Source organism: Rhyacophila brunnea, unplaced genomic scaffold (assembly GCF_057557595.1).
Source record: "Rhyacophila brunnea isolate RB1 unplaced genomic scaffold, BYU_Rbru_1.0 scaffold_15, whole genome shotgun sequence".
Taxonomy (NCBI): Eukaryota; Metazoa; Arthropoda; class Insecta; order Trichoptera; family Rhyacophilidae; genus Rhyacophila; species Rhyacophila brunnea.
This window is the reverse complement of record NW_028232806.1, coordinates 26,082,371-26,095,943: the sequence shown is the minus strand read 5'-3', so window position 1 is coordinate 26,095,943 and position 13,573 is coordinate 26,082,371. Positions and strand designations below refer to the sequence as shown.

Here is a 13,573-nt window from a genome sequence, read left to right as displayed (position 1 = left end):
ATTATTGATTTAAGATGATTACATAATACAAAAAATAAGAATGAAATCAAAATATAAGATTATGATCATTTTTTAAGAAAATAACGTAATTAGAAAAGTAAATAAAAATATATCTAGGTTCTACTAAAGATAATAGATTCTCATTTACACCGTGTTTAAGTCGGGAAAAAATCATAGCCAAAATAATATGTGTACGTGTAATATTATATCAAAACCCATAGACTATATAATATCTAAGAATACATAAGAGATCTAAAAGGCAAGTTCTAGATTCCAGAAGACAAGAATGTAAGTTTTTAGTGATGGCTGATAGCATACTTTTAGCAATTTATGTTTGACTTAGTAGGTACTTATTTAGCATACTATAGTACAATCTGTAATTATGGTGAATTTAAGTATATTTTTATAATAAAAAGTGTAATAGCAAGTGTCTTATGCTTTGCTTAATACTATTATTTGTTATAAAGAACTTGCTTACTGTTGTATAATTCAAACAATTTATTATTAAAAGAAAAATGATGGTTTTTTGACTAAATAAATAAAGGAATTATCAATATAATATATTTTTAAACTCAATGATATAAGAACAAAAAAAGAGTATGTTGTATTTTATATTTATATATATTTTATTTTACTAAAATTTAATTAACATAATATTACAATAAAGTATTAAAGAATAAATAAATTCGTAAACGCAAAATAAATGAGAAGACCTTCTCCTAGATATATTATTATAAATATTTTTTTTAACAAGTTAAAAACCATAATAATTACAAGATAAAAATATTTTTTTATATACAACGTTTTTAAATTTTCTGTTTAATCATATAAACTTGACTTGACTAGCTTAAACGATCATAGATTACTGAAATTTCATATTGATTTTCATAGTAATGCACGTATATTTTAATAATGTAGTTGCTAGGACCTCAGACCCCTAGCAACCAATATAGTGTTTTACTTTTTATGGATTTCTTCCGAAATAACTTTTCATACAAAACAGAATTAACTGAAAGTGAATTCAATTCTACTGAAAGATGGCTAAAAGTATTAAAAGAATGCATTGGCATCGTGTTCTGATATATTCTAAAAGTTCCAAATGTCTAGCTAGTTGAAAATATAGTTAAAAATCGATTGCAAGATTTGTACTGAATAAACAACCACCGGACAAACTAGAATACGACTTTATAAAAACGTTGTAAAAAATATATTATTTGATTAAATAAGATGATTCATACATCATTTTAATATCACGTCTCATTATTTTCCATTTGTAATTAGGTATATAATTATTAATACAAAGAATAAATAAATCAAGCACTCTTGTATAATAAATAATACTAACATAATATTTTATCTTAATTTCTATTATAATATAAAATAGGCAAAATCATTATATTCTTACTCACGTAGGTATATAATATTATGAACTAATAAAAAATATAACACTATGATTTTACTTTAATGTGATAAGATATTATCTACACAGAATATGAAAGCTTTAGTAGAAATTTCCACAGGTCGGAAATTTCTTAGGAACGGGGGGAACAGCTCCTGCGACATTTAATACGAGACTCATTCCAAACACCATATGATCTTCTACGTGACAATGAACCAGCCACTTTCCTGAAAATATAAATATTATAATATTACTTCTTGGAATATTCGTAGATTATTTGTATAAAATATACTGTCGAATGATAATGTATCTTCATTAATACTACGAGTTGTAGTAAATATGCTCAATATTAATTTATTAAGGTGTAACAGATTAATATGAAAATTTTAATATTATAGGTGTTAGAGTAAAACAATTATTATTACGTTATCAATGAAAAGGAATTTATACTCGTGAATATTTAATATGTACCTTGATTTATGATGATAATTTAAAATAATAGCTAAAAAATTTCTATCTGAAAAAAAAACAATTGCTACGAATATACCATGAACCAGTTTATTATTTCATTCACCAATACTCAAAATACAACGTGAAAAACTAGAGATACCTTTAAATACTACAAATTTATTGGCTCTGCTGCTGTTATAATATTTATAAATTATATTAATATTAGGTGATAAAATTACCTGGATTATCAGCTCTGAACCTGATGACTGCAAAGCCTTGGCTATGGACTCCAACTGTATCCTTAACAGCGGGATCTGTGTTGCTTCCTTTTAATAATCCAGCAGCTTCATATGCCTTAATCCTTTGAACAGTTAGTGGATTATTGGGACTTGGGAACTGTCCTTGTGATAGGACAATAAACTTGAATCCGTGAACGTGAATTGGATGGATCACCGGAGACAAAACTGTAAAAATTATATGAATTAATTTTTTTCTTATGTTACCTTTAACACACAATAGTTTTCATTTATTGTGGTTAGTTTCCCAATCTCTCAGTACAGATAGAACTTCCTTGTTTTTTTTAAACCATCAAAGTTGTCATGATTTTGGAATCCGTCTTCTTTTAAAACCAATAAATTTAAAAAATATTAAATTGCTATTATCGTATTGACTTGTGTTCGACATTGTTACTTATTTTAAATATAAAAGTAAACTTTTTCTCGAAACACACATTAAAAGCAACGTGAGAATTTTTTAGATTTGAGATCAGAGCTCGAATCCCACGACTTCATAAATGGACAAGTTATCATTCATATATTGCAGCCGCTATTGAAGTTTCTAAAGCAGCATGCTCAATAATTAGACTATACCAATAAAATTTGAAATTGTTAAATACAAAATCTCTTTCAGTCAAAAATGATTTGTCAATTCCAAAGAATGTGCATTAAACCTTGACTGAATTATACTAACACAATTGTGGTGCAAAGAGAGGGTTTGAAGAATAGTTCGCTTTTGGATTGTCATTTTAAACAGAATATCATCATTAATAATATACTTAATATTTTATAATGTAACGAAACGTTATATGCAAATATTTCACTGATATATTTATATATGTATAGTAACTTTCCGCAAGATAAGGTTATAATAACCTAATTATTTAAAAGGATCGGTTGTCAATAATCGTTCAACTTGATTCTGACTGTAGGTACTGTTGTAACAATAGCATTAGTAAAAATTATGTAGGTTCTAAAAGGTTTTTCTCTCTAATAGAATAATATCTTCAGTTGATGTTGTTTCTGATTCGTTTTATTAAGGTATACATCCAAAGACTACGACGGGTTAAGGGAAGAATGCATTTATAGGGAGTATGATAAACTGACTTTCTTCAATTTTACACGCATCGTAATACCATCACACGACCATAGTCCGCCAACGAGATTTTGAGAGATGCGATAATACTCGCTGCGTATAAAACATGGGTTGTCTTATTACTATGTACCCCGCATGCTTATTTCAATTATTACTGACTCCCACAATTTTTCGGGTATAAATTATTACGTGGCTAAACATGTCTTGTAATTATTGTGACTACGTATAGTTTATAATGAATGTTCTTACCTGGGGACGAATCGATCAAGACTATTTCGACAAGCGCATTCTGTGTAATGTTGAGCATCTGAGTGCATACACAAATCTGCATAGCGTTGCAATAGTCTGGTGTATTACCAGCATTGCAGAATTGGGAAGTATCGGCATCTTTGAATTGACTCAGAAGTGGTGAAGATTGAGCAATGTTAGAAATGTCATTCATCGTTCCCAAGAAGATATTTTCGTTGTTGATGTCTGTAAGAAAGTTATGGTTTTAATCAAGAAGTTGCTTTATGCAAAGAATAAAGATCATATTTGCGTTCAGTGGATAACATTCAATATTATTCTTGCCGATATAGGAGTTTTTTTTTATATGGAATTAGTGACTCTGTGTGTAATAAAACATTTTTATTTGGTTACAACAATTTTGTGCTTGCCGTGTAAAAGTACGTAGATTACGTTTTGATGAAATAAATATTTTAATACCCATACACGTAACGAATGATGCTTTTTTTTCATATAAGGAAAAATATATAACTATTTTAAGTTCTTTGTAAAAATTACTTATTCAAAACTTTTAATATTTCAAGACATGAAGAATTTAATCATACATTACTAATGTGTACCAAATTAAAAATAAACGTAGATTATTTTATGAATTAATGATAATTATATAAATTAAAATAAATGAAATTGTACGGGTTGTTTTTTCAAGTCGATAACTATTTAAGTTGTAACATCACTATCAAGAAAATCATATATTACTTACTAAAGAATGGGATGTAAGTCCTATTGTTGAAAAACTGGCTGGTAATCATTTGCTTTACGGTAAAAGTGACGTAGAATTTTTGATCAGGGGGCCCAATGTAATAATCAGGTCCTTCGGGCGCTCTCAAGTCCTCGATGCAAACATTGTTTGCATTTCCTGTACATGTTTGTACTTGGTCATTCATGGTCTAAAATAAAATACATTATTAAATACTTATCTAATAACTTAATAAGATAACAGCTTCCCATTTAAAAAAGACTCCTTAGACGAATATAATAATATGTGAAAAAATTATCATCGTTCATGCGATACAACATGTTTGAAACAATGTATTCATATTTTTATGTAATATTTTATTATATATATATGAAATATGAGAATATTAATCAATAATATTTAGAAAATCTTCTGCGTATTGTATTCACATTGAGTGATACCTATCGTATTCTAACATGTCCGGAAATCTGTACGTATGCAGTTCGCCGTATCACACTTAATCGTAAAATGTTGTATCGGAAATATAATTATGGTCGTGTGTTAAAGACCATCCAACCACTTTGGGTTATAAATAGTACTGGCTTAAAATTCATGTCTAAATAAAACACGGTTATTGTCGGTTTACACTTTACAGGAAGCCAGCAGTAAACAAATTTTGAAATTAGCCGAAATACTGGATAATTATTGTTAGGTTAGGTTAGATTTTCAATCTTGAATCCATTACTTTTGCCAAAATCAGCTATGGAAATTGAATTAATGTTCATATTGAATATTTTATAATGTATATAATACGCTTTAGAAAACAACTTTGTATTTATTTATTTTTGTATTTAGGAAAGTGAAGAGGAAATTATTTTATTAATTCTTACCACAACTTGCGGATATCCAGTATAGTTTGGAATTGTAGAAGGGATTGATCCTAGAGGCCCATCCGTAAGGTAAGAAATGACAGCCGTCTACAAAAATTATTGAAATTATTTTCAGGTATTAACACAATGTGCGTATGGGTATGTGTATGTGTGAGAAATAGTGAGCGATTAATATCAAACGTTTAAAATGAGATAATTAAATTCAGTTTGTGCAATATAGAATAGAATAGTATTTGTTTTATATATTGCGAAAAGATCAGAAAAAACATCATTTAATTACAATTGACTGCCTTAAAATCTAAGAGGCTATAATATCTAGAAATGAATCTACCTCGGTTGATGATAATAAATGTATGGGAGCCCAAATTTTTTTTGAATGTATTATACAATATTACATATTGAAATATAGAAAATTTTCGATTGATACTGTTTGTCATAAAAATGGTTTACTTTCTCTAATCATATTATAGTGTTACCCACATAGTAATGCAATGGTGATAAGAAAAAATTACAAATTTAGAGACAATAGTTAGAAACAGTTAGTTATCTGGGCATACAATTATTATTATAATGTCAATGAGCGTGGTCTACGTATACTATGAGTACGGCTCTCTGCACTTGATTTTCAACCAAGCTAGACCAACACACTTGTATTTTTACTTTTTTATTGGGTGTAATAATTTACTCATGTAAAATTTATTCCGTCAAATTTCTACAGCCGTAAAATAGACAACTTAGCCCGGTTTAAGTTTAAATTACGTCGATTTAACAGTGGCTTTCAGTAAGAAACGCAAAAATTGGTCAAAAATGTATTAGTGGTACTCACCTGGAAAATCCTCCTGGGTGCACAGGCACCAATAGACTTGGCATGGAACCAGAACATGCCTGGTCTTTTGTTACCCTGGTCAGCCGTTACGACGACGTCGTATCGTTCTCCTGTCAGGATAACCAAGGTGTCGACTTGTGCCGGATTTACATTATTACCATCGGTAGCAATGACTGTCATTCTATGATTTTGAATCTATATTACGACAAATCGAATACACACAGTTAGATTTTAATTATTCTAAAGTAGGTACTATATAATGATTTATTAAAAGTATTAACATATTCAGCGTTAGATTATATTATGCTATGTAAAAAGGTTAAAGGTAGAAATAATAATCAAAACATGTTAGTGATATCCACTGTGTTGATTACCTTTGGAGTATTGAGCCGGAGTCAACTTAGGGTGATCTTAAAACTTAAATTTTTCTGATATTATTTCATAGTTTTATTTATTTATCCATTGAGTGTTAAAATTATCTTTAGGAATTTACAATTACAACTAAATTCTTGCTTAATCAATTACTGGTATACCAACCCAAAATTATAATATAGATACTGGTAAATTCATTGTTATTTTATTATAAATATTTTAGTCGAACTTATATGTATTATAAATTAATATGTAAGATATAAAATAACTTGTTTAATAGATACCTGAATTTGTATGGGACAAATGGTACTGGCGGCACTGATAATTCTGAATCTGTATTTTAGCCCTTGTTCTACATAGAATGTTTCATATGGAGATGCAGTAAATTGTTGAGTAGAGTTCTGAAAATTTAATAAAAGATTTTAAATGACACTGAAAAAATAGATATTTCGTTAAAGAGACATATTGTTTTACATAATCAGTATCAAACCAACATTAACAAAATAAACGACTAAACAAACCGCTTTTCTAGTGTTGTTTGATATAAGAATACGTTGAATCCACAACCATCACAATATTATTATAGTTAACTAAGAAGAAGAATTTTTAATGCGAGAGTTTTTAACGGTTATAATAATATTGACACCCACGATAACCGAGTGATGATGTCTCAGCTTTTATTTCCATGGGTCCCGGTTCCAATCTCTGGTCTGGCAATTTTATATGTTGTGTGTTTGAACTGAGAGTATAGATGTAATAGGTTGAGCAAGTATTCACCTAAAACCTATTAATTCCTCGTAAAAACAAAAATCTGTTAATATAACATACACCATGTGGAGGAATTTTATATTATGATTATCTTAGTAACAAAAACAATCATGTAAATAGTGTAAAGCATTACAATAATTATTATTAATTCAATAATCATACAACCGTGGAAATATTAGTGAAACGCAAAAGTTTCATGGTTTCAAGACAATTCTATGCGTAGAAAATATCAAAACAATAAAAATATTTTGAAATAATATTTCACGTATATATACTTAGAGATATATATTATATAGGTACCTCTAAGTATACATTTTTAGTTTAGTTTTAGTTTTTTAGTTTAATTTCACTTAGTTTTTTTTATAGTTTCATTTTAATTATCAAATATTTTAAACAGTTTTTTTCAAAAGCATATCGAACGAAATATCAATTAATGCTTCCATCGTAACAAAGAACAAATAAAGGCGGAAATCCGCCCACATTTTATGGGGTAATTTTTTGACCGTTTAATCAAAACCGTAATAGTTAGAAATAATATTATTAAAATACTCGATGATTGCACTCGAAAAGGAAATCATCGCAATACAAAGTTGTATAAAAGTGATAATTATATTGAATGTAAATATTTTTTACCATTTTTGATACTAAGAAGATCATAATAATATGGGTCTCCACGTAGTGACGGGTATATTTTTTGTTAGACCCGGGATTCCAACCTGAGACCGATGAGGTTATAGGCCAACATATTACCGATCAGCCATCAGAGACGTCAAAATAAATAATATAATATTACACACCACTAAATATTTCCCTCGTCCGTTGATCAAAATTGATTCCGGCAGGAGTCCAGGTTGTCTTGTAGGGAGACCAATAAGGAACATTTCCGGCGCATCATGAGAGTAATCAGTCACAATAATGGTGTGTTCATCTCTGTCATACAATTCGGCTACTGTATCTAAGATTGCTGGTTTCCGGACGATCAAGCCACCATAGGCTCCATTATAGCGTTGTATTCCTAGAAAATATCATACATATCCACGTTTTAATCGAAAAAAAATGCTTGCAATTATGTTGTTGTTAAATGATTATTATTTTAATTAAAAAAAAAAACATCATCAGCTCTCTAATAATGGAAGTACAAATTTATGGTAGAAATGATTTTGAATTCATCTTTGAGACTATATTATGGATGGCACCCCTGTAGTACAGTAGGTTAGACGCTGGCCTTTCATCCGAGGGTTCCGGATTCGATGTTTAATGAGGTATTATATAAATAATTAAAACTTTTTTTATTTACATGTTAGAAAATTATACTTTATTGCACTATTTCATAGAAAAAAGTCAATCGATTACAAGTGATTTGAAAAAATTTGAAAACTTGAAAAAGGGGAGAACTTTCTCATATTGCCTCCTAGTATATCGTATGTGTGAGACGAAATATTATATCGTCATATCGTTTTTAAAAATCTATACCATAATGGTGTGATAATGTTTGCTTCCTAATTTAAGCTTTGAAATGCATGACTGCATAAGAATATGTTAAAATAAATAAATGAAACGCGTCGATTTGACTGACGGAATACTATTATATGGAATCATAATATATAAAAATCTTGAAAATAGATTGTAGTTTTTATTTAATAAAACGCTTTTTTGTAGTACTTATTCCACTTTTAATCAATAGATTAATATTTTATTTATTTATATTTTAATCAAAGAATTATATAACCTAATCTATTGATTAAAAGTGGAATAAGTACTACAAAAAAATTGCGTTTTCTTAAATAAAAACAACAATATAATGCAGTTCCACCATGAATTGATAGTTATCAAAATAAAAGAAACTTGAAAATAGAGTTGAAAATATTATTTAAAGATTTTTTATATATTCTGATTACGATTGCCATAAATTTATATCAAAATATTTACGTGTAAGATTGAAACAATTTTGTTTACAATATAGGCGTATCAGCAAGATAACTTTGTCGTTATCTATGTATATGAAGACATAATTTGTCATGATAATTTATTAAGGACAAAACACGATATTATTTCACCATCGTGCCGTTTACTATGAGCATAAATAAATAATAGTACGTTGAGAAATATTATCAAGAAAAATACAACTTTACTCGTACGTATTATAAACATTCTAAACAAAATTTTAGTCCCCGATTAAAAGGTTATTAAATATCTCTGAAGAAATATCTATCAAGAGACTAAAGATAAAAGAATGGCTCTCGACGATGTGTCTGAGAAGAATTCTGCAGTTTTTTGGACATATTGTCAGGCGTGGACCGACAACCTGGAGAGACTGGTAGTTTGGGGTAGCCTCCAGGAAAGGCGAAACAGAGAAAGAGCGTCTGCGCGATGGAGCGACCAAGTAAAAGAGCTGACCGGGGGCACCATCTATTTTTCCCTAATAGAATCGGAAGATCAAGAAGGATAGAAAGTCTTGGTCGCTCAAAGGATGGCAAAATTTAAATGTGGTCACGATCCTCTACCATGTGTGCACGACCAAGAAGAGAGAAATATCTCTATTTTTTTTCATAGTCAACCACCATTCTTCATCAAACAATAGAATTGAATTGCTAAAACGGACGCAATATGCTACTAGACTGAAGAAAATTTTGGAAAACTATGCTTGATATGATATGTTTCTGAGTGTTAGGGTAACGTATTTTGTATGTAAAAATATTATTACCTGAGTGTGAATGATAAAAGAACGTTCCAGCTTCTTCTACGTAAAATGCGTAACGGAAGCTCGTTGCTGGCTGTATTGGACACTGGGTTACGTAGGGGACTCCATCCATATAAGGTGTGCGCTTTTGCAAGATTCCGTGCCAATGGATGGAGTATGTATCAGAATGCAGCAAATTGTGCGTGTCAATTACGACTAAATCATTTTGGCAAACCTGGAATTCAATTATTCAAAGATATAATTTCAGAAAAAATAGCCATAATATAATATTAAGTTTTTCAAGCCTTGGACGATATTATTATCAGTTTTTGTTAATTTAGAATTTGTAATAATTTTTCTTTATTTATTCAAAATCATTAGGTGCAAAATCGGAAATTTAATAGATAAAACGTAATATAATATACTGATGATAGTGATGCGTTGACAATTTTTATTTACTTTGTACATTGCTTAGCAAATAGTCTAGAGAGAATCACTCAGAGTTAGCAATATATTTCTTTTATTTTGTTAACTGTCAATTCATGGTGGAACTGCATTGTATTATTGTTTTATTTAATAAAACGCATTTTTTTGTAGTACTTATTCCACTTTAATTAATATTTATTATTTATAACTATTTATTATTATTATTTATTAACAATATATCTTTAATGAAAAATATTTAATTTTACTTATTTGACAACTTTAGGGTAAATTTTAGATAGGTACTTTAAAGAAAAAAAGCAGATAGATTTTTTTATAATCACATTTAAATGATTTTTTTTACAAACACTGATAATATAAATTAAATGTAAGTGTGTCTTTAAAGCAGATTTATTTATCACAAGCTTCAAACAGTCAGTAATATTATTTATCTAATTTTTGAAGACATTCTAAAAGGATCCTAAATAATCGCTATATTGCTAAATTCACATCAGGAGTCTTGATAGTCGTATTAAACTGTGAGCAGGAAAACGATGGTGATACGTAAATCTCTAAAGTCATTGTTGTGATAACCAGATATACTGAATGGTGTTCTGACAATCTCTCATTAAATTGCAGACTGCAGAATATTTATATATATGATATTTGAGTTCATACGATTGTATCTTAATGGATTATTAACTCACTTCAATTAGAGGTCCAGGAACCTGTCTGTTCATTGTTAAGAGAGATTTTTCAAATCCATCAGCTGGAACACATTGAGGCAAATAACAGTCGGAAAGGACACCTTTCGAGCAATTTCCGCAAGCCCTGTAATATAAAGAAACACTAGATCACAACATCATATAGGCACCAAATTAGTTTAATACGTCAATTATTACTACATTGCCTAATTAATGTGTAGTAAAATAAACTATAAAATAATAAAATATGTTTTATGAGGTTATCGATAAGTACTCTAAATAGTAGTAACTTAATTATAATTATATGTATTTGTCTATAGCCATGAAGTAGTGGTGAATACACCTTTTATGGGATCATGGTTTTAAAATTCGAACACCGAATTTGTATAAAAAACAGTACCACTTCAATTTATAGGAGTTATTATTAAATTTGTATATGTAATGCAATATCTACTACATTTCACGTTAATCACTGGTTGTCTATGCTTGGAAAAGGATACGTATTTTTGATTGTACCTATTATTGCTGTTGGATTGGTTTAGAGTTTATATCAGTTATTTATAACGTTATGTCCTAAATTATCGATGTGATGAATCTGGTATCATGTTTTAAAACAGGGTTGGCAAACCTTTTTACGTACGCGTGCCTAAATTTTCCAAATATTATTTTTCAACTGTCTGACGTGCCGAATGGGGAAAAAATAGTTTTATTAAAAATTCTATTAAAAAAATGAAGATGATGTTATAGATAACCACTCACAGAACATACCATATAATAAATATAGCTTTAGCTCTTTTTACAATTACGCCATACATTTCGGTTCACCAATTTTGAAACTGTCTGCCAGAATTACTACTATCACTGCTACTATTACTGCTTCAAAAAGTTTTTGTTTCTTATTTGGTGCAGTCATTTTTTGTGGGTAGAAATAAAATTGCCTGTTAATGTATTCATTAGTTTGGTTATTTACGTACAAATTGATACCTGAATTGGTCCGATCAGATGAGGCATTCTCTCACTACAGTGTATCGATCAAAATTAGAGGTTTGCGGCGCGGCATTCCTTGTCGCCTGATGAAGTTAATGCGATAATATTATATGTGACACATAACGTCTAAGGACCAACCTATGCAATTATGAATTAAAATTATTATTGAAGAGCATTTTCCTGCTATTTTTTTTTGTGTAATGCGATCTGTCATTTCTTATTATTATATTTTTTTTCTCATCAATCGCGTGCATGCAAAATCATCTCGTGTACCACTGTCCCAGAACATACATATTTAATAATATTTAAAAATAACACTTACTTCATAATTATTTATACGTCATAATTACTTATTTCATAATTCTTAAAATAGTCCACTTTATAATTTTTGTATAAACTCTTTATACTGTTTTTATAATACCAATGTCTTCAATTAATAAAATTAATTAAAGTTTACTATATGTAAATAAATAATGTTTTAAACTACTAGTAGTAAACGTTTTGAAGAGGATAAGTGTTTTAGTATGTACATACTATGATATAGTTGGTTTGGTTAAGAAGTTATATCAGCTATTTACATATTAATTACCTACATAATACATAATGGCATTAAATCCTAGCATATAAAGATATAGGAGTATTATAAAATACACTTACGCTCCCATAGCTGCATAATTTTCAACACGGAATGTGTCATAGCAAATTCGTCTTGGCGCACCAGCAATGCATGACCTCTTGCAATCGGTGCCTTCAAAATCCATTGCGTATGTATCCGTTTTAAGGTATCGGTCCAAATCGTTTAAATCAATATCATCAGGGATTTCTAAAAAGAGTTTGCGATTATAAGATGCCGTTTATTTTTTCAGGAGAGAGTGAGGCATCTTGCCGAATACCATATTTATGAATACTTTTTCTAATATAAATAATTATGTATATTACATTTTTATAGTAAATAAGACAGCTCAGTTTTGAGACATAATATGGACCCTGGGAACTAACTGCTTTGAAGACAGTAGCTGAGGTTGGTCGTCACTCGACTGATAGATCAGGTGAGTGCTGTTCAACTGAGTACCTAAAACAGCAGTTGCTGTTTCAGGAACTATTGAAATATCCAGGGAACTTGACGAAGTATTTTATATACTTGGGAAAAACTAGTATATTAGGTTTAATAATTATTGTTTTGTTGGTTAATATATACTTATGTGGGTACTTATATCGTTTAATTTAACATTTTTGTCATTTATTTTGTTTTACTCTTATTATTATAATTATTGTTTCTCTATATAATTTATTACTTCACTATATAATTCTAAATAATATTATAATGTAGTATGTAGTTGTTTGTTTTCAATAAAAATATATGCATATATTAAAAAAGGAAGCTTTCCAATTTTATTTAGTCATACTATCGACAATAAAAAAATGTATTTCCACTGAGGGCTTATTATTTGTAAAATAATTATAAAAAACATTATTTGTATATGAAGAAAACAAAATGCGTACATAGTTAATTGGCTTTGATTACCTAGAATATTAGTATTCAAATGTGTGTTTAAGCAATTACTAACAATATTTCTCAAAAAAGGCTGTCTTAAAATAATAATATAACCTCTAAACTGTATAAACATAATATTTAAATTATTAAAAATGAACGTAGTTCAAAAATTCTTTTTTTTTCATGAGTACCCGAGCTTAATTTGAACAATGTTTATTGTAGATTTCTAGAGAAATCAACTATT

General features: G+C 28.9%; 1 protein-coding gene across 1 annotated transcript; it reads right to left on the bottom strand.

Moving 5' to 3' along the window:
- Positions 1–1,501: 1,501 nt before the first annotated feature.
- Positions 1,502–12,499, bottom strand: LOC147075079 (multicopper oxidase 3-like). The gene is made up of 8 exons (XM_085943305.1): positions 12,492–12,499; positions 10,851–10,974; positions 9,745–9,955; positions 7,838–8,055; positions 6,557–6,673; positions 5,901–6,095; positions 2,089–2,245; positions 1,502–1,626 (listed from the first exon to the last, which is right to left on the bottom strand). Exons 1-8 carry the CDS (start codon positions 12,497–12,499, stop codon positions 1,502–1,504), a joined length of 1,155 nt encoding a protein of 384 aa, XP_085799431.1.
- Between the last annotated feature and the right edge of the window lie 1,074 nt (positions 12,500–13,573).

Excerpts from the sequence above, each read along its gene's own strand:
- LOC147075079 (XM_085943305.1), bottom strand. Across the intron at positions 9,956-10,850 it reads TTCCTGGACCTCTAATTGAA|GTTTGCCAAAATGATTTAGT; the intron begins GTGAGTTAATAA and ends ATTGAATTCCAG. Across the intron at positions 2,246-5,900 it reads CACCCAGGAGGATTTTCCAG|TTCCCAAGTCCCAATAATCC; the intron begins GTGAGTACCACT and ends TCACAAGGACAG.